We start from the raw sequence: 24,225 nt of genomic DNA, 5'->3' as shown, positions 1-24,225 counted from the left end.
TAGCTAGAGCGAGGCAGAGGGATTGCAAGTTCAAGGCCAACCTGGGCAATTTAGAAGTAAAAATTAAAATAAAAAAAATAAAATAATAAAAGGAGGGGTGAGGTGGGGGATGGGTGTAGCCCAGTGCTACAGTGCTAGTACTTGAGATATAACGCATACAAGGCCCTGGGTTCAAGTCACAGTACTGGGGAAAAAAAAGAAGGGAGAAAGGGACACAAGGTGGGGCAAGGCGGAGTGGTAGATTTAGGTATTTGTCATTACACGTGACCTGAGCTTGATCCTTGGGACCCATGGGGTAGAGGAGCAGAGAACTGACTCCCAAGGGTGGTGCTCTAAGCTCCATGCATGGACCATGGCATGGGTATGCATGCCGGTGCACATGGGAGGGAGGGAAGAAGGGAGGGAAGGAGGAAAGGAGGGAGGGAGGGAGGAGGAAGGGAAAGAGGGAGGAAGGGAGGGAGGAAAGAAGGGGGCAAGGAGAGACAGGAGGAGGAGAAAGGGCAACCAGATAGAATGAGGAAGGGCTCCATACTGGCTAGGACACATCATGAAGGAGGATGTAAGGCTAACTGTTTTTCTAGTTCTAACTCCCCTATGGTTTTATGTTTTGGTGGTGGACGGTGCATAAAAAAATATCACAGACGTATAAAATCTAAAGTAAAGATAAACAGCTTTTGTTCTAAGTGGCTACTCCAATTGTACACACATCCACTGAGTGGATCTTTGAATATGGTTAATTTGGGTGTGTTATTATTTTTTGCAACTTTTAAAATAAAGTTTAAATTTAAAAAAAAAATTCATGGCAAAATGTGGGGGAGGGAGGGGGAGAGGGCTGGGGATGTGGCTCAATGGCAGAGCTCTTGCCTAGCATCCATGAAGCCCTAGGTTCAGTCTCCAGAAGTAGGACGACATCAGCAAATGTCTCTGCACCTACACTGGCTGTGGTGCTCCACACCTGTCATGCCAGCACTAGGAGGCCGAGTCAGCACAGTCATGAGTTTGAGGTAGGCCTGGGCTCAAGAAGAGTCAGGAAAAGCACATCCTCCCGGTGCCCTCTTCACTGTGTACGAAATAAACCTGGGGAGGGGAGGGAAAGAGAACAGGGAGAAAGGAAGAAATGAAGGTGGAGTGAGGGACAAAGGGGTGGAGGAAGAGGCACCTGCCCATTTCCTGGGCAAAAGACAAGAGGTCCTGGTGGTGGGTAGTTAGACAAAATCAAAGCCATTTATTACTAAAGTTTTTTTTTTTTTTGTTCTGTTGTTGTTGTTGCCTCAAAGCAAGAGAGTTGCTGTAATGGGGGAGAGTTCTTGGTTTTACACATTGTGGTGGTGGTGGCAGTGGTTGTTAGAAACAGGTCTCATTCATGGAGAACTATGATCCTTCAGGAGTGACAGCTTCTGACCCTGGATGAGGATGAAGTTCAGTCTGACGTCCCAGGGCAAGGCAGCCCTCGCTGGGCTCTGAGTCGCTGAGAGATTTTGTAGAGCTCCATTGTGGCCCTGGCATCTTCCACAGAGCAGTGGCCCCGCCAGTTGTTCTGCAGACACAGGGAGAGCAGGAGCTAAGGGGCTGCCTCCCCAGTCCTGGAGCCGGCCGCTCAGTCTGTCCGCGTGTCCCTGAGGTCCCTGACTCGGGTTTGGGAGGGGTGTCAGCAGGTGACTAGAGCTGGACAGGGCAGAAATAACAGCGTGCGAGCGAGCAGAAGCAAGGCTCTCTGGGAGCAGTGGGCAAGCGAAGCAGCTCAGAGTTGGAAAAGGGTATCAGCAAGCGGAGACCAGCAATCCTGACCATTCCGACATAGAGCAGAAGATGAAGGATGTCAGTGCCTGGCAAGATGCATCCTCCAACCCCCAAGAGGCTGCCAGGCAGGACCTGGGAAACATGAGAAGGGCGAGGCGCTAAAACAGAAGCTCTTTGAAGAGGGAGCAGAGCACGCGGTGGAACTGGGTTCTGTATACTTTCCATTCAGGAAGAAATGACTGCCACCTGCCACATGCCACTGCTGTGCTAATAATCATTTGACCCATGGAACCTTCCTAAACTCCAAGAGCTACATCTGATCATCCTCAATTTTAGTAGTGGTGACACAGGCTCAAACACTGCAAATGTTATGGAGTGAGGGCTTATATCCACGAGCCACGCCAACTCCGGCAGCATCTTTCACCCCCCTGTGCTTTCCAGGCCTGGCTGTTGCAGTCTGGCCTGCATCTGGCTGCAGAGGGATCAGTAGGCCTGTTTCTCTGATGTCCGTCTGCTAAGGTGGCCTGCCTTTCCTCCCAAGGGCTCCTTTCCCACCACCCTCCAGACCAGGGGCTAGGAACACCTGCAGGGAGGCCCAGCTCAGGCAGGCTGCAGCATCCTATCCTATGGTGTCAATAAGCAGGTGGCTGTGGTGTCTCCTACTTCCCAAGGTGGCTCCAAAGACTTTCCCGGTCACCAACCCTCACTTGCCAGGCAAGGGAACTAAGGACAGGTTTCTGAAGCCTACTGCTTTGCTATCTGAGGTGGAAGCTACAGGTGGCTGGAGCATCTTCTGTGTGGGGTGGGAGGTGTCAGCCTTGAGAAGAGGGTAGTTCTGGCCTTGGTCCCAGTTTTAGACCCCTCCTGGGGCCTCAGGCAAGTCTCCAGCCTATCTGTGCCTGTTTCCTCTTCTGTAAAATGATCTGGGTACACCTGCTCCAAAGGCACGAGAAGTACACTAGTTCCCAGCATGCCCAAGGGCTGAGTACAGAGGGCCTTTCCCTTGCCTCGCTGTGGTGCTCATGCCCTTGAAGGGCAGCATCAGCACCTGACTGTGACAAGCCTGGGCCAGCTCTCATTGAGGCTGCTCTCCTCAGGCAGGAGCTGGAGGACAGGTTCTGAGGACATCAGTGAGGGGGGAGCTAGTGAGGAGAGTGAACCGGAGAACTAACACAGATGAGGAACAGAGCCTAAGAGGCCTGCAGACCAGGCTCAAGGTTTCCCAGGACAAGGCCTGAGCTGAGAGCTACAGAGGGTAGTAGGGAGGGACAGGTACACAGATATCCTTGTAGGGCTCCCGCGTCACCAGGCACACCAGGTCACCGCATGCCCCCAGGTTACAAGGAGAGCCAGGACCTTTATCCTAGGTCAGGAGACTGCAGACCAGCCAGGTTCAGGCCCACCCCTGCTTCCAACACAATCTCTACAAATACGGGATAGGGCTCCATGCCACTAGCCATTCACCCAGCCAAGTTAGCCCCACAGTCCAGGCCCTGGCTCATGGACCCTCTTGGACCCTCTCCGGCCCTCTCCTTTCTCTCTCTAGACCTCTGTGACTTTGGTCCTGTAAATGGTGCTGGGATTTACTCTCCTATCCTGTAGACCACCATTTTCCCCATCCCAGGGATACTATGCCCCACACCCATATTTTAAGGTTAGCCTCTGTGGCTGAGGGTAACCGGAAACTTCTGATCTTCCTGTTCTACCTCCCAAGTGCTAGAACTCAGGCACAGGCCATGCTTGGTTTATGTGGTGCTGGAGACTGAACATGGGGCTTTGCGCATGCTAGGAAAGCACTCTGCCAACTGAGTCATAACTCCCACTACCTCCTACCTTCTATTGGACAATGCTGGTGGCCTGCCCCTGGGAACCAAGAGCTCTTCCTAGACAGGGGTAAGGCGTGCTCACCTCCAGTGTCTGACACAGAGTCATAACAGCTGCGATACCAGTATTCAGAAGGCTGAGGGAGAAGGATTATGAATTTACCATCATAAAGCCACGTAGCCAGAGCCTACTGTAAGAGAACAAAGGCTGACTAGGGACGTAGTTCACAGTAGGGTACTTGCTCCACGTGTTAAGTTCAAAGCTCTGGGTCTGATTCCCCCAGTGCTGAAAAAAAAAAAATTAAAAAACGAAACACAACAAAAACAAAAACAGCTGAGCAGTGCTGGCATACACCTTTAAATCCCAGCCTCAGGAGGCAGAGACAGGCAGATCTCTGTGAGTTCGAGGCCAGCCTGATCTACAGAGAGAGTTCCAGGATAGCCAGGGCTACATAAAGAACCCTTGTCTTGAAAACCAAAGCCAAAACAAAAGAAACTTGTTGACCAGGAGGGCCCTTGTGTAGTGTTTGTCCCCCACCCAAGGCTCTTCTTTCTTGGGTGAGGGTGAGTCCCATGCCACATGCCAAGGAGGTGGCACCCAGGAACAGCACTGATTGATCCAGGGCAGGAACGCCCAGCTGTCAGGTCACTATAGCCATGGGAGGTGGCCAGCTTTCTGCCACTTCCCTGTGAGGAGGGCAGCTGCCATGGCATCAGTCTCATGATGCCCAGGGTTTAAACCAAGGAGTCTAAACCAGGGCTCTCTCCTTTTCCTTCCCTACGGGTGCTCCTGGTGCACCTCACAAAGAGGCTTTCTGAATTCCTTTCCCAGGCTCTGGTCTCCTGCAGGCAAAGACACATCACACATACAAGCGTCCAGTCTCTCGGGAGTGAAGGGAAGAGTCTTGGGGGTCACACGTCTGCACTGGGGATCCTCACGTGTTGGTGTGGTGTCCTGGAGGATGGATGAGGCCTAGAGCCAGCAGGCTGCAGAGGCTCCTTACCTGGAGCCAGCTTAGGAAGGTGGGACTGATCTGCCCTTGGGAGGAGTGGGAGTGTGGGGAGGAGGGAAAGGAAGATCCTCACTTTTAGAAGCAAGGAAGAAGAGAGAGGACTAAGGAAGAAAGGAGGAGGACTCCTTGCTTGGAGGAGTAGGAGAGGAAGGAGAAAGAGGAAGAGCAGGTCACTCCTCATCTGAGTGGGAAGAGGGAGAACGAGAGGGAGGAGGGAGAAGAGAGAGACAAGAAGGGTCATGGGGCCCGGAGGCTCCTCACCTGGATGTTCTTGTGTAGCAGGCGCTTACACAGCAGCCTCAGGGACACGCGGCTGTAGTACTGCAGCTTGGCCTCATGCCACAGCAGCCTGTCTGTGGACGTGTCATAGATGGTGTACTTGCTCATATCCTCCTTCAGGGCATTGAAGTCGTGCTTCAGGTCATGGCCCACCACCAGCTTGCCTTTCAGAAGCTGCAGGATCTGTCCAGAAAGACAGGTGGCCTCACACATGTCCACCCTGGGTGCTCCAGGTGGGGTACCTCCCCTTCCCCAGTCATGAAGCTAGCTGGCCACTCCTGGGGTCGCTAATTGGCCTTGGGCAAGTCTTCCTCCCTTACTGGAGGGAAGCAAGGTCCAAAGCCCTTCTCAAAGCAGTCTTAGTGTGTGAGGCTCCCTACCCTGGCCTGCTCCCATGGCTCATGGGATGGGGCCTACAAGGATAAACAGCACATAGCCTATGTCCTTTAATCTCCTTGGCAACTCCGCTGTGGCAGGGCAAGTAATGACCTCCCAAACGTTATATCCAGAACCCTCTGAGGAGAATCTGTGACTACATCCCTGGATCAGGGATGAGGGTGTGGGTAGGGCTAAGGTGCATGTGGAACTTAAAGTGTTAGCCAGATGGTAATATTTAAAGAGGGGGAATTTTCCACTGGGATTGTAGCCCAGCGGGAAAGTTATAAGATCCAATCCCTAACACTGGACAAAGAGGACGAGAGGGCTCCAGAACAGATCCCCATTAGCACAGGGCCCTTATTTTTGAAGACTAGGGGTACTTCATGAGGGGAAGTTGTGGGCTTTTGGTCATTCTGAATATGGAAGAAGGACTAAGGCCAAGGGGCTCCAGCACCCCCAGAAGCTGGTAAGGAGCTTTAGGAGCCAGCCTTGCAGACTCCGTTAGTCCCATTAGGCCCAGGTTGGACTTCTGAAATGAAGAACAGTAAGATAATAAGTCCACATTGTCTTAACATATTAAGTTGGTGGGTCTGTTCAGTGGCTACAAAAACTAGCTCCGTTAGGAAGGAGGCCAGACTCACCAGGATTCTACAAAAGAGAACAACGGAAACACACAGGAGCCAATGACTTTGCCCAAAGTGTCTCTGACCATTTTAAATATTTGCAAATTCTTTCATAGTCCTCTTTAAAGATTAATAACTAAGGCTGGAGTGTGGATCAACTGGCAGAGTGCTTGTCCTAGCATTGGAGGACCTAGAGTCTAGCCCATATAAACCGGTACCATGACACATGCTTGTAAACCCCAGAATTTGGGGCAGATAGAGGCAGGAGGATCAAAGCCAGCCTGAGCGATATGGGACCCTATCTTAACAGCAAGCAAACAAATGATGGGGAATGGAACTCCCGAGGCTGGGGAAGCCCTGAAGGAAAGTCATACACAGAAATAAGCCTAGAAAATCCTATACTGCAGGCAAATAAACTTACACATAGCTCCTGCCCACTGGCCCTGACACACTGCCCCTCTACCTATCCCTTCCAGAGCGCAGATGCACAAGTGTGACAACTGCTATTAGTGTTTGGGCAATCTGGGGGGGGGGTTGCTAAGCACCATCAGGGTACTGGGATTTCCACCCAGGGGGCAGTAGCAGAGCCTGGCTGCTTGTCACACAGCTGATGAGCAAGCCTGATCTATCTGGTGGCCCAGTGGGAGGATGGGCAGCCCTTAGAGTGCTCAGCCCCGTATCCTACATGTCTGGAAGACATGGACACAGGGCTAAAGGGTAAGAACCTCGGGCCTCAGTGGCCCAAGCACGTAGTCTGGGAACACAGTCTCCTTCAGCCCAGGAGCCTCTGGCCTCTGAGTCAGAGCCAGCTCAGCCTCAGAGCCTCATTTTGCAGGCTCACCAGAGCAGTGTGATGTAGAAGAGAGGGAACATCAGGTGGGACTCAATGTCCCCATCATAAGACCGGAAAGTTGGACCGGAAAGATGCCCCTAAAACAGCTGCAGATGGGAGCCTAAGGTTCTCTGTTGGTGGAGAGACTAACTTAGTTGAGGGCTGTGATAGGGAGACCCAGAGTCCTTCCCTCCCTCAAGTATGTGAGGAATTCCTCATGGAAGAGTCACAGACCACAGACCCTAGGAAGGAGCTGAGGAGGAAGGACAAATGTGCCTGCAGTCTCTGCTGACTTGACTCCTGCTCCTTCTTCACTTACCTCTGGCCTGGCTTCACCAAATGGCGTGGCCCTCACCATGTGCTGAGGCGTGACCCCACTGACTTGGGTTCTGTAGTCCGTGATCTCTCCCTCGGGCCGGATGTACTTGTCATACAGGACTGCGCCATGGATGTTCACAATGCTGCAGCGGGCGAGGCCGCTCACCCTTTGAGGCCCAAGCCCCACCATCTCACAGTCCATGGCCACCACCTCTGGGATGCCTGCCATGCTCCTTGGCAACCCTCAGAAAGCCCTGGAGGATGGGGAGGTGGGAGGTGGGGGAGAGCCAGGCTGTCAGTCAAGAACCAACAGCCCTCCAGGCATCCTGGGCCACCACCCTGTCAAACTACACCCTGAGCCCTGCCCATTATCTCCAGTGCCACCTGGCAACAGAAGCTGGCCTCTTGCCAGCCTTCAGCTTCTGTGTGCTATAGGTCCCAGAGCTTGCTGGTCCTGTCTGGCTGTCCCACTACAAAGCCCCCTCCCATTGCCTCTCAGTTTGGGCAGCTATGTGGTTGGTACCTGCTCTCACCTGTCTCAGTGCCCTGGGTTCTCTTCTGCCTCTCTGTTTCCACTTCTCAGCTACTTCAGTCACTTTGGGAAGTGACTCATCTCTAACTGGAGCCTGCCTGTTTTAGTTTCAGTTTCTGGTTCATTATCAAGGGAAGTTGAGGAGTGGGGGCAGGCCTTGTAGGCTGGGCTGTTCCATCTCCTCAAGGCTGGCAGGTAAGGGGGCTGGCAGGTTGAGTCAGGGCTGGTGGCCGCGTCAGGCTGTCCCTCCTCTGGCCCTGCCCTACTCCTCCCTTTCAGATGACGTGTCTGACGTCTGACGTGGACGGAGTGGATTGCAACATCTTTCTTTGCTTTTTTCACCCTCCACCCAGAGAATAAACATCTCCGGGATTGGAGCCTGGGGAATGTCCCACAACTTCTGAGACCTGCTGTCAGTGTACTACCCTGGGAGGTTTTCTGAGGACAGAGCAAGCAGTTCTTGAGACACTGGTACCATTAACTGGGAAGGGCAGCAAAAGGCTGGGGGAGGAGGAGGGTCTAGTCCTTGGTACCAGTTTGGTGCCTCATTGGGCAGAGACTCTACCTGAGAGAGTTGACAAACAGCAGCAGACCTTAAGAGGGCCTCAAGCCAGGCTGTTCTTCCTCCTGGGTTCTCGTCTCCTGGGCTGGAACTTAGAATCCTTAGAGTGATACCTATTATTAGGTCCAAAAGGGAAAATTCCGAGAACCCTCCCCAACCCCCTGAACTAAAGGGCAGGCCCACTGTCTTTGTCCAAAATGACTGTCTGGCCCTCAGCTCAAGCTGGACTATAGGATTTCTTGTGTATAGCTCAAAGTTCTCACGAAGCGTTGCTCAGAAACCTGTCAGAACAGTTCTGAGGTTCCACATGGCAGCCCATGCTAGCCTCTAGACTCCTTCGAGACATATTCACATGTACCTGTTCTGCACTAGCCTTCTGACCCCTCTCACCTCCCTGACTCCTCTGCTCTGCTAGCTCCCAGGCCCTTCCACCTCAGCCCTGCCCCGTTTTCTTTAAAACCAGCAATATCCCCACCCTACCCTCTGCCTCTCTTACTATTCTCTTCTCTAGCTCCCCACTCCTATTTTCTCTGCTCCTGAGAGATGGTCCTGCCCATGGGCAGGCAGTCTGCTGCTTTTCCTCTCTGCTCTGGACTCTTCTGGATGCCCCTGGCTGGTCTCTCATAGCGACAAGAAAACTCCTCCCCTGAATCACGGAGCCCCTGTTGCTTATTCCTAACATGCAGGGAACGTTCAGTATTCTAATAAACAAACTGAGGTATGCACGGATCAGAAACAGACTCAGCTTTCTAAGAGGGGAGCACTTGCAGAACACACCAGAGTGAGAGGCCAAAGGAAGAATATATATAGATCTGCATTCGCTTTGCCACTCGGGGGAGGTAAAACACAGAGGCGCTAGGCTACGTTCCTTTCTCTCCGCTGGGGTGTGGGGCTTGTGGGACATACCGCTCAGGGGAGAGGACATGAAACCTAGGACAGGGGCCCCAGTCCATTTTCACTGTGGTTCTCAAACTCCTGAGCATGGGAACCCCAAGAGTTGAAGGGATGAGGGTGGGGTGGGGCTAAAAACAGGGAATCCAGCTTAGCTTCAGACCTGCTTCGGGACTTGAGCACTGCTTTGTAGGACAAAGGCTTGCCCCCTGGGGCGGTCCTTGATGAAGGAAACTGTCCTTGCTTGTCCAAACTGTTTATTCACGGAGGATGTTAGGAATGCCTCATCGGCTTGTGGAAGGACCTCAGCTGTTGTCCCTAAGTGACTGATTGTCACAGTCCTCTCAATGGAGTGCCATGGTCCACTCCACTGGAGTCAGGAGTAGATTTAAATGCCTCAAATTCGAGAATTGCTGGGGTTCCTGATTCTTCTCCACCTTACCAGATTTTCTGTGTGGTGACACGGTCCACTATCCAACATAGTCTATATATGCCCAGATCTATAGAGAGTAACAGTTCTCGGCCCAGTGAGACATCACAAAGACTTGGATAAGAACTTCCAAGGGTGTAGTTCAGCTTGTCTAGCATGCAAGAAGCCCCACACTCGATGTCCAGTGCCGCACTAACCAGATATAGTGGTTTAGCATGTAATCCTGACACACCAGCTGATGGCCACAGGAAAATCAGGAGTTTCAAGACATCCTTAGTCACACAGCAAGTTCCAGACTAATCTGGACTCAGAGGCAGTTGTCATCTGTCCCTTCCAGTCTCTTTCACACCCTCCTTGAACTATGGCTTCTTCTGGTTTATACCCAAGCTCTGGCCTTGCTCTGGGCCTGTGTTTGGTGATTCTTCCCAGGCCCATAGGTCTCAGATGCCTCCTTCAGACCATGTTAACCATCCATCTCCCCTGGGCCAGGACCAGTGACTACCCTCTAGTGGTTCTCAACTGTCCTAATGCTACAACCATTTAATGCACTTCCTCATGTTGTGGTGACTCCCCCCTCCCCACACACACACACCATAAAATTATTTTTTGTTGCTACTTTGTAACTCTAATTTTGCATCTGCTATGAATTGTGACCCCTGTGAAAGGCTCATTTGACCCCCAAAGGGGTCACAACCCACAGGCTGAGAACCATCAGGCTAGAGGAACCAGTTAGGTTCCCACTCTAGAGCACTATGAGGGCACCTTCCCACATGTTCATGTCTCAGGGTTTGGCATTTGCTGCCCCGTTTGAAAAGTTGCTTTTCTGGGAGAAAAATTAAAAAAAAAAAAAAAAGTTTACCTTTTTACAAAAAAGTTCAACAAGCCAAAAAACAATTCCATCAGATTACAACTTGGGGACCAATGAATTTATTGGTCTTACTTATGGAGCCTGCGTGAGAGGCTACTTATAGAAGCCCGGAAGGACATCAAACACACACACTGGTAAGTCTTCATCTAGTGTGGATGGTGGTGGCATCCCTGTAGCTGCTTAGCTTGGCAGCAAGCTTCCCCTACTTATATACATTACCATTGCCTGAGCCCAGATCCCACGCAAGAAGGGCAGAACTGCATACAAATGGCTGAGGTAGCAGCTGAAATCTCAGACTCCCCCTGGGAGGGGCTATCAATAGTCAACGAGCATAACTGTAAACAGGCACCGCTGATCCAGAGATAAGAGGCGATTTTGTCCGAAGGCCAGGAGACTACACCTGCATCATCTGCTTGGCAGCTCCCCCTCCAGGCCTCTCTGTGTAAGCGCACCTCCTGCCCTCTTAATTTATAAAGCAGTCATAGTTTGTGACTTCCATTTGTCCTCTTGTGGTTCCTCAGAGCTGGGCTCAGCTCCCAGAACCCTACCTGAATTATGCTGAACGTTTGTCCAAGAATAGTGTTTTCTGCTGGATCCAGGTACTGGGTATTAACAGCCCTGAAGGGGGAAGCCCCGACCCCAGGTAGTGGGGCTCGTTTCCAGCTTCCCCTGACAGCATCAAACAGCAAGAGTCACTCTGGGCCAACTTGTCAGCCTTCCAAGGACACATCCCATCAGCTGCTCACCCATCATACCTGTAGCTCACAGGAGGCAGCTACTGGATGGCTTTTTCTAATCCCCACTGAGCCCGATCATGCACTATAGTTTTAGGCTTTTGTGAACATTAACTGTATTTAGCACTGTGCAAATGGCTTAAGAGTGGTTCACTGTCCAACCCTCTCCCACCTCCTGCCTCGCCATGTGGTCTTTTGCACATGTGTTTGTTTTCACATCATCCACTATAGGGGGCCCTCAGCAAAGCCCTGCAGACCAGCACCTTGCTTTCCAATCGCCATGGCTGTGATTTATCTAAGTCTTCATCAAGCACCTCCTTCAGGTATTTTGTTATAGAATACAAAACAGCCTTAAACAATTAACCACATCAGAGGCACTTCTCCCTAGAGGCAACCTGCCCTACAAGCTCAACGGTCTTAAAGGGAGGCCAAGGCAGGAGGATGACCACAAATTCCAAGACAACCTAGGTCAAATGGTATGACCCTTCCTCTAAAACTGAAATCCTTGTGAACTGTTGATGAGAATGGAAACTCAGTTACTGTGGGAAAGTGACAGTTCCTTGGTGTGGTGACACTGCTGCTTGACAAAGTTCTGGCATCCATGGACATTTCGGGTCACAGTTCTCCAGCATCCTGCTTCATCCTTGATGACCCTCGCTGTGTGTTATGGAGTTTCCTTTCGCGTCTTCCTTTGGGGAAGGCTGTTTGCAGTTTGGCAGAGGATGTGAATGTATACATGGCAGTCTCTAAACAAATGCATTCTTTGGAACAACTCTGTACCACAGTGGAACCATATAGCACGATAACTGCCCACTCCTACAAAGAATCTCCTCTGTGCCCTTGTTTGCACCAAGAAAGATGGCTCCATGAACTCAGGCACTTACCATCTGAGAACACAATCCAGAGAAACGTGCCCAGACCCAGAGTCTGAGGCCTTGGCAGTTAAGGGCAAGCATTCAGTCCTAAGTACAAAACAGCTCCTACAGTTGATTCTCTGCGTACGTGACTTACAGGGTGAACAGCAAGATCTGGAAAGCCCCATGAGGAGCAAACTGTTAAGAACTGGCTCGATCCCCTCTGCCATATACAGGAGGAGCACACATGGAAGGGATTAAGATGGCTCGGTAGAATGAAAGAAGGGTAAGACAGCAGGACTCTCCCTTGGGGGAGCGCAGGGGAACAGGCCTATATTGTAAGGCTGAGGCACAGAGGGGTGCGATAAGCCCCCTGCTTACTATGCTACCAGGTACAAACACTGCATCCTGCCCCTTGAGGAGTTAAACTTGCTCTTATGAGTTTGTTTCTCAGGACTCTGTGTCTGACACTTCTGACCACAAAGGCTGACAGCTTGCAGGAGGAAATGTAAAGGGACACCAGGCGGGCGGGGTTGCCGAACCTCAGAAAACAATAGGGACTTAATGCTTGCTGGGCTTTTACTGCTTTTGTGTCAAAGAAAAATACTGTAATAAAGTTGATTACCTCTTTCATTCTGGATGTTGAAAAACAGGGCTAAAATGGGTTAAAAACCTCTTGGAATCATTAAGTCTGCTTTCTACATTATCTGTGATCAAGCTGCTATGCAAATATAGGTCTAGCCTTTTAGTTAGGAAACACCAGCTTTACCCTCAGATCCTGTCAGTCTCCTTTTCCAGATGACACCACACTCCCTGGCCCAACAACCACCACCACCACCCCGCCCCCACCCCCGTAAATGACTTGAAAGCAGGGTAACATATCTGCATACCATATATATGGCTATCTTATTCACGATAGCAAGAGAGGAAGTGACCCAACGTGTGACTAACATTATACACACACAAAGGACTTAGTCCTAACGGGCAGTCTTACAGGAAAGACAGTATATGCTCACAATGTCAGCCCTGAGTGGGCTAAGGCAGGAGGACCGCCTGAGTTCCATAAGGAGTTACAGCAGCTGGACTCTATCATGAGATTCTGTTTCAATGGCAAAAAACAAACACTTTCTGATGTGAAAGCCTAGCTTTGGGGAGAGACCAAATCAAACAGTGTGCTGTGTAATAGCCAACTCCAACTGAAGTCAGAAACTGCTGTAGAGCGAACGTGTACCATCTTGAAATGCATCTCAAGACCAGCATCCAGCAAGGCTCAGAGCCCTGGGCCTTCCCTGGCCTCACACACCTTCAGCCCAGCTTGAGCATCCAGAAAGGACCAGTTCACTCACTTTTCCAGATGCACTTTATTCCGGTGCAGATGGTCTGGTACTACAAGCAAGCTGACTTCTCCCAGTAAGCCTCTCCCAGCTTATAGTTCTTTCACCCTTCAATCCACAAATGCTACTGCCCAGTATCAAGGCTGGCACAAGTGGCTGCTTTTTAAGGAAACAAGAGCTCACCCCTGGTGCCAGGCCAGAAGTGGTGGTGATGATTTGGCCAGCCCCCTCTTTCCCTGGCAGGGAGGAGCCAGAAATCAAACAATCCATGACTAACACTTTCTGTAATCAGTGGACAGTGGGAAGTGTGCTCTCAGTAGCATCCCTTCATTTCTGACCATCTGGGGATGTTGTCACTTTTCCAAATGCAGTGTCAGGAGGCTGATGTGGAGATAGAAGCTGGCAGCAAGACCTCTGAACTCCCCTGCAATACCCTTGCCCTGGCCCCCACCTCATCTGATGGAAAAGCCAAGAGTCCTGCCTGAGCAATAGCTGCTCAGAAACCAGGCATGAACAGAGCCCATCCTGTTTATCACTAGGATACACTCAAAGTGCTAAGACACCCCATGAGGTAGGCTCTGCCACTCTTCCCACTTTACACTGGGAAAACAGGCTCAATGGGAAAGCCACAGGCTTGTCTAGTGTCTCCATGTTAAGTGTCAGGAGTGATGAGACTGTCAGAGGATGGTGTGACCTGAGCCTTTGCCTACCAGTGCCCTTAAGTTATCCCAGACCAGTGGCTTTCCACCTTCCTAATGCTGTGACCCTTTATTACAGTTCCTCATATTGTGGAGACCCCCCCAAAATAAAATTATTTCTGTGGCTACTTCATAACTCTAGTTTTGCTAGTTATGAATCATAATGTACACAGCTGTGTCTTCCGATGGTCTTAGGCGACCCCTGTGAAAAGCGTTAAACCCATAAAGGAGTCCTGACCCTCGGGTTTTGAGAAACACTGCCTTAGAACTCCGATCCTACCCCGTGACTAGGGAGGAGCACTCCTGGCTCCCTGCCCTTCCTCTCCCTCCTGTGTATCTGGGCCCCCACTTGTCTCGCCCCCGGTGCTCTGGGTCAGGTCCTCGGGCCAGTACTGGTCGTCCATGTACTGCTCCACGTCAGTGCTGCTGTCGGGCCCCCTGTCCTCAGCAGGGGCCTGGGCGGAGCTGGCCACTTGCTGCTCCCACTGCACCTCCACCAGCTGGTACAGCTCCATGGCTGTCATGGCATCTTCCACAGATGAGTGGCCCTGGTGACCGACCTGTGGACAGGAGCAAAAACATCACTACATAGTGAAATGGGCCTGACTATCACCCCTGAAGCAAAGCCAGCCTCCAAGGGTCAGGAGCACTTATCTCTGAATGGAGGCTGTTGTGATTTAGATACATATACTCCAAAGGTCTGTGTGCTGTGGGCTTGTTCCCCAGCTCCCAGTGCTATCTTGAAAGTTACTCAACTGAGGAGGGACTCTGCCTAAGGAAACACGTTGCCAGGGAAGATCCTTGGGAATATACTGTCTGTTCTTTTGTCTGCCCCATTTTCACTGTGGGGTTATAGCTCCACATGCTTCTACCACCATGATGGTCTGTCTAAGCACCCAGACCCTACAAAACCATGAAGCAAAAATAATCCTTCCTTAGTGTTGGGTTGGAGAGAACGCACCGTGGTTAAGAGCACTGGCTGCTCTTCCCCAGGACCCAGGCTCAGTTCCCAGTACCTACATGGTAGCTCACAAACTGTCTGTAACCTAGTCCCAGAGGATCCGATGCCTTCTTTTGATCTCCAAGAACGAGTCATGCATGTGATGCACAGACATATGTGCAGGCCAAACACACATATTTTAAAAAGCCAATTCCAGAAGCTGGGCTGTGGTGGCACATACCTTCAATCCCAAAACTCAGGAGGCAGAGGCAGGAAGACCTCTGGGGTAGAGTCCAGTCTGGTCTACAGAGTGAGCTCCAGGACAGCCAGGGCTACACAGAGAAACCCTGTCTTGAAAAACAAAACAAAACAAAATAAAACCAAAAAAGTAAAATCCCCGCTCCAGAGGTTAGAATATGGATACCAAAACAGCGTAGAGCAAGAGTCAAAGGCCCCTTGACCTGAGCCTCCAGAGCTAGTGAGTCGGAATCCATCCTATGGGGATAGGATCTGGGCAGGAGCGAGGTGGGCAAAGACCTAAAGAGATAGCCTGGAAGAACTTGACTTTCACTGGGGAACTCACACAGAATGACATGAGATAGCTATGCCCATACTGCCTGTATGCAAGCAGCAGGCCACAGTGCTATCCACACCTCAGCAATTATGCAAATCCAATGAGCCCCTCCCTCCCAAGAGGTTCCAGACCACATACCTGGATCTTCTTGTGTAGCAGGTTCAAGGCCAGGTCCTTAAGAGAGACCCGAGTTCGGATAAGGGAGCTGGGCTGACTGAGCAGATTTGGGACATAAGTGGTATCCCGGGTCTGGCTCCGAGGGTGGACGTACTTCAGGGCCTGGAAGTCATTGTGCAGTGCGTGCCCCACCACCACCTTGCCCTTCAACAGCTTAAGGATCTGTGAGTGAAGAGGGGAGGTGGGAAGACCCCATGTCAGACAGGAACACACCTGAGTTCCCTTACTATTGGTGCATGGACCCACCCCCAGTGGGAGGTGGTAGTGGGAAAGGGAGGGGAGAGTCTAGGCGACCATGACGCCCCAAATTTGAATACAAACTCTTCTTAGCAGCTGCAAAAGGAGTACTATCTGCGCCATTCCAAGGAACAACTGTGAGGGTCAAAGATGTATGTATGTTATGTATACATGTATGTATGCAAGCATGCATGCCAACCAGGTCTTCAAGTTGAGAGGTCCAATCAGCTTAGCACTGGCACAGACACTTTCTCAGCTGCAAGATCTTCTCAGTTGCACTACCACCCAGGTCTCAGCTCATCAGCCCTCCCTGGAAGACTCCCATGATCCTCATCCACCTAGGAGCCCTGGTCCTTCTTTCAAGCCATCTGTACTTTCTAAGTATGGATTTAGCTTTCACACTTTACACATTTAGCTCTTGGGATGCTCTATCCTCCCTTCCTGCACTGTAAGCTCTGTTTGACTTGACCAGCGGTGCTCAGTCAGGGCACAGCATTTACAGATTTGCTTGTTTGTTGGGATGGTTCTTTTGAGACAAGGCTCCCTCTGTAATCCAGGTTAGAACTTAAGTCAATCCTCCTACCTCAGCCTCCCAACCAACTTGTTTTCTGATCAATAAAAACATGCTGAAGGAAGCCAACAGAACCGTGCCCGGCGATGTTGTTAAGAGTTAAGGAGAAGCCCTGGTTGGTAGTAAAGGGAACGGTTCCTTGCTCCTGTGTGCACTGGCTCCTCCTCCCTTCCCTTAGACCTGCTCTGCAGCTCTGTCTGGGCACATCCTGCTCCTCCCTGTCCAGCACCTTCCTCACACTGGGAAACAGGGCTGAGGGCCTGCTAACGCCTGGCCTTCTGATGCCTACCTAGACCCATGGAACCCAGTTTTTGTAGCCTGAATAAGATGCACGCAGACTTGTGATAGGATCACCCTGTCTCACACCCCACCTGCCACCAAGAGGGGAAGAGATCAAACCTACTCCACAGTAGCCTAAGTGAGCAGAAAGAAACCGACCCCGCCCAGGGATCACCACCAACCACAAACATATCCATCAACAGGAGGGATCAGAATTGGAGGGCTCGCCGCAGGCTTTCCTTCCTACTGCTTCTACTCATGATCAGGTCTTTCCAAAGCAATGCTTTGGGCCTATGCTATGTGTCTTAGTTAGGGTTTCCACTGCTGTGGTAAAAACACCAGGACCGCAAGTGGGGAAAGGGTTTATTTCATCTTTCAGCTCCATTACTGAGGGAATTCAGGGAAGACACTCAAATAGGGCAGGAAACTGGAGATAGGAGCTGATGTGGAGGCCCTGGAAGAGTGCTGCCTCCTGGCTTGCCCAGCCTGCTTTCTTAGAGCACCCAGGACCACAAGCCCAGGGGTAGCACTGCCCACAGTAATCTGGGCGCTCCCACATCTAGAAAACTCATCCAAGGCTTGTTAACACGCCAGTCTGGTGGGGACACTTTCTTAACTTTGGTTCCTGCTTCCTAAATGACTAGCCAGCACACTATGACAGAGATCACAAGATGAGGTTTATCAGAATTTCCCAAACCTTCCTGATCCCAATAACCCAGAGACATTAAAAAGTAGTTCTGCCGGGCGTGGTGGCACACACCTTTAATCCAAGCACTTGGGAGGCAGAGGCAGACGGATTTCTGAGTTCGAGGCCAGCCTGGTCTACAAAGTGAGTTCCAGGACAGCCAGAGCTACACAGAGAAACCCTGTCTCGAAACACCCCCACCCCCCACAAAAAAAAAAAAAAAAAGTGGTTCTGTTCTAATGTTTGTTTTGAGAAAGCGAATTTGTTCCAATACAACTGTGATAGGACACAACCTCAGAATGTGAATTTTACCTTTGTTTCTGCCAAATTTTACACCTGAATAAATGCTACATGAATGAAGAAAACTACTGCCGGCTGAACAGAACCAGGAGCACACAGCACTACACACCTCCACCATCTGCCAGCAATTGGTTTGTCTGCCTGGGCACTGAGCCATACCAGTCTAATACAGTGTCAGACTCAGTGCCCCACTTCACACAGCCGCAGTGACGTCCTCCTGCCCTTCCTTCCACAAGCCATCTCAGGCCTTTCCTAATCGTGGCTCTGGTTACTCCCTACCCATTGCATTTCCTAACCACAGGCAAAACTGGAGTACCAGTCTTCATTAGGTCTCTCTCTGTTTCTGTGGCAGCACCAAGTCTTTCGAGTCTTGTGCCTAAAGACCATGTCGTTATAAAAAGCCCTGTGGCACAGAACAGGTGTGGAGGGACAGGAGTCATTGTACAGATGACCAGGGGCAGAGTCCTGAAGACAGGGACTGCAAGCCTTTATGAGTTTCCCTTCCCAGCACCAGGCATGGTTCTGTTGATATTACCCAACAGGTGATTAATCAACCTTGGGGCCTATTTATAGGACAAGCTTGCTTAACCATGATTTTTAGACACGCATGGTAGAGCCCTAGAGATCTAGGGGAACAGAGTCTTCATGGAAGACCCTGGGGCAAGATTCTAGTAAATTTATAAGGCTTTCGCTGTTTCTACAGCCAAATGCCTTTGCAGATTCCTAATACATAGGGGAATCCCAACTACTAGTCATTTCCCCAAGCACTGAAGAGCCATAAGGGGATGGGACAAGACTGTAGGCAAAGTTTGTAGATTCTGAACATTCTATAAGTTATCGTGCCCTTACCTGTCATATAACCTTTCTGCAAGCAGTCCCTTGCCCATCAGCCTGGCAAGCCCCTGGGGTTTATGTTAGTCCAGTCTCTGGGAAAGGAACTGCATGTCTGGAGACGGAAAGGGACTTCTCGAGGCCCCTCACTTCCCAGACAAAAAGTGGTGCCTTGAACCAGGGCTTTTCTCCCCAGCCTGTCACTCTGGCCACATAAGACCCAGGGTCCTTACCTCCTTCTGGGCCACCTGAAAGGGGATAGCCTTGTGCATGTGCTGGCGGGTGATGCCACTCCAGCGGGTGCGATAGTCCACAATGGGCATTTCAGGCCGGATGTATTTGTCATAGAGAACGTCACCACTGTAGCTCACCACAGAGCAGCGGGCTAGCTCGCTCACCCGCCCTTGGGGGCCTGTACCCACCATCTCACAGTCAATGGCCACACACTTGATGGGCCCAGGTCTGGGAGCTTCTCTGGGGACAGACTTTTTGCTGCACAGGCCATTGCTGCCGGACCTGGCCTTGGGACGTTGCCTCCTGCTGTCCGAAGCCTCTGTGACTGCTGGCATCTGTGATGGTGAGGGCAGAAGGCAGAGACCTGGCCCTGGTTCTGTGCTCAACAGCTCCTGCTCCTGAAGCAAGGCCTTGCGGGCCATGAATCGCTGGTGCTGCCGGCTTCTCCTCTTGTGTCTTTTCCGAACCACATCCTTGGTATTCAGGCTGGTGAGAGATGGACACTGAGTAGACTCGGGGACTTCCCCTGCCACCATGTCAGCCAGCTCACAGGTGGGGGTAAGAGAAGCTCTGGAGGCTGTCTGCCAATGGGGCAGTGTGCTGGAGAGAGAGCACATGGGAAGACGGGCTGGGAGGAGGCTGCCAAGGCAGCCTGCCCCTCATCCCCAAGCACCTGACTGAAACTCACACACCTTTACCAAGAACTGCACTCAAGGGCTGGAGAGATGGCTCAGCGGGTAAGAGCACTGACTGCTCTTCCACAGGTCCTGAGTTCAATTCCCAGCAACCACACGGTGGCTCACAACCATCTGTAATGGGATCTGATGCCCTCTTCTGGTGTGTCTGAAGACAGCATCAATGTACTCATATAAATAAAATCAATCTCGAGACAACAACAACAAAAGAACTGCACTCTAACCCTGCATGTGCCACCCCTGCCCCTGCAAGTCCCCCCAGCAAGCGTCACATGGAATATCCCACCTCCCACGGGCACCACAGAGGATTATCACCCTTATTGTACAGAAATGAGGCCCACAAGCTGAGTAGTTTGGGACGACGGCTGATACAGAGTCCATGCTCTGAACCTCACGCTCCTCTCAGTGGTGTGAGAAGTATGGACACAGGGCAGCAAAGGCTACAGAAACACAGGCCAGCTGAACACCCCACACCAAAAGTCCCCAAACCAAAATCTGCAGGAGGAGGAACCGGGATCTTTATAAATTGTTGTGCTCCCATGTCTGTCTGTCTGTCTCCTCCTACCCTCCACCCCATACAGCAATGTTCAATAGCTCTCTGCCTCTTTCCTCCAGCAAAGATGATTTCCTACATCAGACGGCCAGCTATCCTTGAGCCAGAGCTGCCTCCATCTGGACTCACTGCTGTTCCCAACCCCCCCCCCCCAATGCCTTCAGACCCAGCTCTATATCACTGAGTGCTCTTCGGGAACCCCTACATCTTCCCAATCTGACAGAGGTTCTCTGGGGTCCCAACTGTGCCAGGTGCTGGACAATCACCAAGATGGATCGTGGGCTGAGAAGCTCGGTTTGACCACAGACATAGAAACGCAGTAGATGGTGTGCTGAGGGCCGGCTAGACACCCAAGGAGGAAAAGCAGACCAAGACGACTCCCAAAAGTCACTTCTGAGTAAATGGGGTACAGTAACCCTACAGGGGAGAACAGTGGAAATACCAGGAGGGACGCAGGCCTGACAAAACTAGCCTGATGCTGAGGCAGAAGGGCCAGCAGCAACATGAGGTCCCCGTAGAAAGTACCCGGTGGGTCATAGCTGGGGAGACTGCTTCTTCCTTATTATCACCTCACCTTCTGCCACTGACTTTAGAGGGCCTTCCACAAGTCACCCTTACCCTATACTGGTGTTTTAGCCTCATGTCTGTTGGTCAAGTGAGGGAGGCCAAGGCACCCAGGTGGGCCGGTAAAATTTGGACCCAGCAGCACTGACCTAGGACTTTAACTGCCTATGAGGAGAGCAAAGGAATCCACCATGTGTACCCCAATACACTGGATTTTACCCTCCACAGACAACAGGCATTCTTCCTCAGAGCTCCCTCAGGTGAGCGAGCTGCAGAGCCCCACTGTGTCTGCTGTCCCTCTCTCATGGCAGACTTGCTTCAGAAGCCCAGGCTGGGCCTCACAGCGACATGCCTGGAGGACACTGCAGAGCTCAAGGTCCTCCTAACCACAGATCAATAGGACTGACAGGAAGGGGCAGTCACCAGAAAGATACACTGAATTAAGGAGAGCCTGGCCAGAGGAGATGCTGCAGGATTTTGGATGGATGGGCCAGGCAGCCCAGGGTGGGAAGTGTTCAGAGAAGAGAAACCTGACAGGCACAGAGCAAAGAGCCAGGGAGAGACGGCAAAGAGCTTGGTGCTGGTAAACAGCTAGGAAACAGAGGGCGTGGAGACAGGTGGAATGGAATGGAGAAGGATACGGAGTCACTGGAAGACTGCAGGGGCCATCACAGCTACCTCATCAGAGGATGAGCTCAGACTAGGGGCCCGAGCTATCACAGGTGTGAAAGCTTGTATATGCTTGGCCCAGGGAGTGGCACTATTAGGAGGTGTAGCCTTGTTAGAGGAGTGTCACTGTGGGCGTGGGCTTTAAGACTCTCATCCTAGCTGCCTGGAAACCAGTCTTCTGTCTGCCTTTGGATGAAGATATAGAACTCTCAGCTCCTTCTGCACCATGCCTACCTGGATGCTGCCATGCTCCCACCATGATAATGGGCTGAACCTCTGAACCTGTAAGCCAGCCCCAATTAAATGTTGTCCTTATAACAGTTGCCTTGGTCATGGTGTCTGTTCACAGCAGTAAACCCCTAATCAAGACACAGGGATAAGTAGCAGTAAGATAGGAGGAAAGACCAGTCCCGTGTTTGCTGATGCCAGCATGTCCATTTAGCCAGGGGGAGGCCCAGTGACCCATGCTGACTCTCAGCTTGCTCGTTCACTCTCCAAATAGCACCCCCTCTTTTAAAAACAGGTTGTCAGCAACCTCATTTCCACAAACCACACCTCAAAGGGAGAAAATCTGGCTAAGAAGCCCTGTGCTAACCCTGCTGATTATAGATTTTCCTGTCCCTGCTGGCAAGGTCTGAAAGAAGCTAAAATCAGGTCCCCTTGAGAAAAGGTCTCTGTACTTTTGTATTTGTGTTAAGAGATAAAAAGCAGCCATTTCCTATAGTCCCCTCACCCTGTGAACATGTCAGAACCAACAATTACCAAGGGAACGTCCACAGCTTGCAGCCCTGAATGGAGCTCAGCTTAGCTGGAGAGAAGAGGACACAGTCCTTTCAACATGGCCACGTGCAAATATTCCATATCTTAACTCTGGTCTGTATGGTAGGCACGTGGCCTTCAGGTGAGGGTCCCTGACCCAAGAGGATTCCAGATGAGAAGGCTCCCAAAGAAACTACAAAGCCAGAAACGTCACTGTCATAAGGGCCCCAACCTGCCATGGCCAGGTCTCGGTCAGTGGGCCCTCTGTCGAGACCCTGTTCTAGCACAAAATAACCAGATGGCATCAGGAAGTCACTGTTCCTTAACCATCAACCGTCCTAGGTAGAAGGCAAAGTTTGGGGATAGGTCCCGAGATCCCACCCTCAAGTCAGGATTGCGATAATCATCCCAGTTTGTGAAAGGGTGGCGCAATAAGGTCCCCGATGCTGCCCAAAAGCTTACCAGACCAATTTAAACAAAACAAAACAAAAGTACGAGGACAGTCCGCGCTCTCCAGCTGAGGCGTCCAGAGGACGCTCAACGTCCGCGCCGTCCCCTGAGGCCCACCGGACCCGAGTCCGGCCAGGACCACGTGAGGCCGCGCCCCGGCCTAGTTGCAAACCACCCCGTCCCGAGAGCCACAGGCGGCTGGCGACAGAAACGGGCGACCCAGGACTCCCTGTGGCCGTTCCCTAGCTCACCTGAAGACCGGGCCGCACTTTCCCAGCTTTCACGTGGAACCCTTGCCGGCTGTGGAAGCTCCTTGCTCGGACAAGCCCGGCTTCGGCTGCCTGTCTATTGGTTCTCTGGGGCGTAGCGCCCGCCTAAGGACTCTTCTGATTGGTTGATCCTGCTCCTCCTCAGTAGGCGTGCCAACTAGAAGGGGTGGGGCTACCGAAGGATGAGGGCGTGGCCTGCGCCGGGATAGGGCAGCGTTTAGGAGGTTAGTAAAAAACCGAATGGAACGTCCGGTTTCTGACCCGACGCCTAGTGAACGGCAACCTTCAAAGTCTTAAAGCCTCAAAGAGCACACCCCGATCTGCCTCCGGGAACTGCAGCCCCTCCAGGCTTGGGGTTGTGAGAAGTCCGTGAAATAATACAGTATTCGTTAAACTTGGGGGGAAAAAAATCAGGTTTGCTTCTTCTGCACTGCTTTTTCAATATTTATTTCATTTGGGTTTTTTGTTTGTTTATTGTTTGTTTTGTTTTTTGAGACAGGATCTCAGGCTGTCCTCATTTTCTTCCTTTTTTCTAGTGTCAAGTTCACATAATGTCCTCGCATTTTCTGTGTAGCTGTGAATGACCCTCTTGCCTCTGACACCCTAGTGCTGGGATCACACGTTTTGCCACCACACCCATCTTAAGTAATCCTTTGTGATTTTTTTTTTTTTTAAGGAATGGGAGAGTTGCCCAGCAGTAAAAAAGGTGCTTGCTCTCTCTGTAATCCTGACAATCTGAATTTGATCCCTGAACCTTCTTAGCCTAGGCAGCTCTGGGCGTGGTTGCACACACCTTTGATCCCAGCACTCGGGAGGCAGAGACAGGTAGATCTCCGAGTTCCAGGACAGCCTGGTGTACAGAGCAAGTTCCAAGATAGCCAAAACTACACAGAGGAGAGAGGGGGAGAGGGGGAGAGGGAGAGACAGAGGGAGAGGAAGAGGGAGGGAGGGCAGGCGAGCCAGATGCAGTGGTATTTATCTGTGATCCCAGTAACTCCTACAGTTAGATGATATATGGAGACAGAAAAACTAACTGGAGCTCTCTGGCCAGCTAGAGTAGGCAGAAACGAGATACCCCAATCTACAAGAAACTCCCTGAGCCCGGCGGTGGTGGCGAACGTCTTTAATCCCAGCACTTGGGAGGCAGGGATTTCTGAGTTCGAGGCCAGCCTGGTCTACAGAGTGAGTTCCAGGACAGCCAGGGCTACACAGAAAAACCCTGTCTAGAAAGAAAGAAAGCTCCCGGAAGTTGTCCTTTAGCCTGCATATGTGTGCTCAGCCCCTGCTCCTCCATGCGTGCACACACACACTTACACACAAAACAGATTTTTAAAAGTAAGTTTAAAAAGGGAAAGCTGAGCCGGGTGTGGTGGTGCACGCCTTTAATCCCAGCACTCGGGAGGCGGAGGCAGGCGGATTTCTGAGTTCGAGTCCAGCCTGGTCTACAAAGTGAGTGCCAGGACAGCCAGGGCTACACAGAGAAACCCTGTCTCGAAAAAACAAAAAAACAAAAAGGGAAAGCTGGGGGC

At 51.4% G+C, this 24,225-nt stretch overlaps 2 protein-coding genes across 4 annotated transcripts; both read right to left on the bottom strand.

Annotated features, from left to right (window-relative positions):
• Positions 1-1,195: 1,195 nt before the first annotated feature.
• Positions 1,196-7,799, bottom strand: Isg20 (interferon stimulated exonuclease gene 20). Its single transcript, XM_021167478.1, is given in 5 exon segments — positions 1,196-1,742; positions 1,744-1,872; positions 4,838-5,038; positions 7,008-7,260; positions 7,540-7,799. Coding segments are annotated over 4 exon segments (939 nt in total). The 5' UTR covers positions 7,236-7,260; positions 7,540-7,799; the 3' UTR covers positions 1,196-1,361.
• A 5,420-nt stretch (positions 7,800-13,219) lies between these two features.
• Positions 13,220-22,765, bottom strand: Aen (apoptosis enhancing nuclease). 3 transcript variants are annotated; one of them, XM_021167269.2, is made up of 4 exons: positions 22,679-22,765; positions 18,737-19,337; positions 15,562-15,762; positions 13,220-14,469 (listed from the first exon to the last, which is right to left on the bottom strand). In XM_021167269.2, exons 2-4 carry the CDS (start codon positions 19,271-19,273, stop codon positions 14,197-14,199), a joined length of 1,011 nt encoding a protein of 336 aa, XP_021022928.1. In that variant the 5' UTR covers positions 19,274-19,337; positions 22,679-22,765; the 3' UTR covers positions 13,220-14,196. The 3 variants fall into 3 exon arrangements, with proteins under 3 accessions (XP_021022928.1, XP_021022929.1, XP_021022927.1); XM_021167270.2 differs by having other exon boundaries at positions 18,737-19,223; positions 22,679-22,764; XM_021167268.1 differs by lacking the exon at positions 22,679-22,765 and adding an exon at positions 20,769-20,898.
• Positions 22,766-24,225: the final 1,460 nt, after the last annotated feature.

This window comes from Mus caroli, chromosome 7, assembly GCF_900094665.2.
Source record: "Mus caroli chromosome 7, CAROLI_EIJ_v1.1, whole genome shotgun sequence".
Classification (NCBI taxonomy): Eukaryota; Metazoa; Chordata; class Mammalia; order Rodentia; family Muridae; genus Mus; species Mus caroli.
Note: the sequence above shows the minus strand (reverse complement) of the source record. Positions and strands in the feature narration are given on the sequence as shown.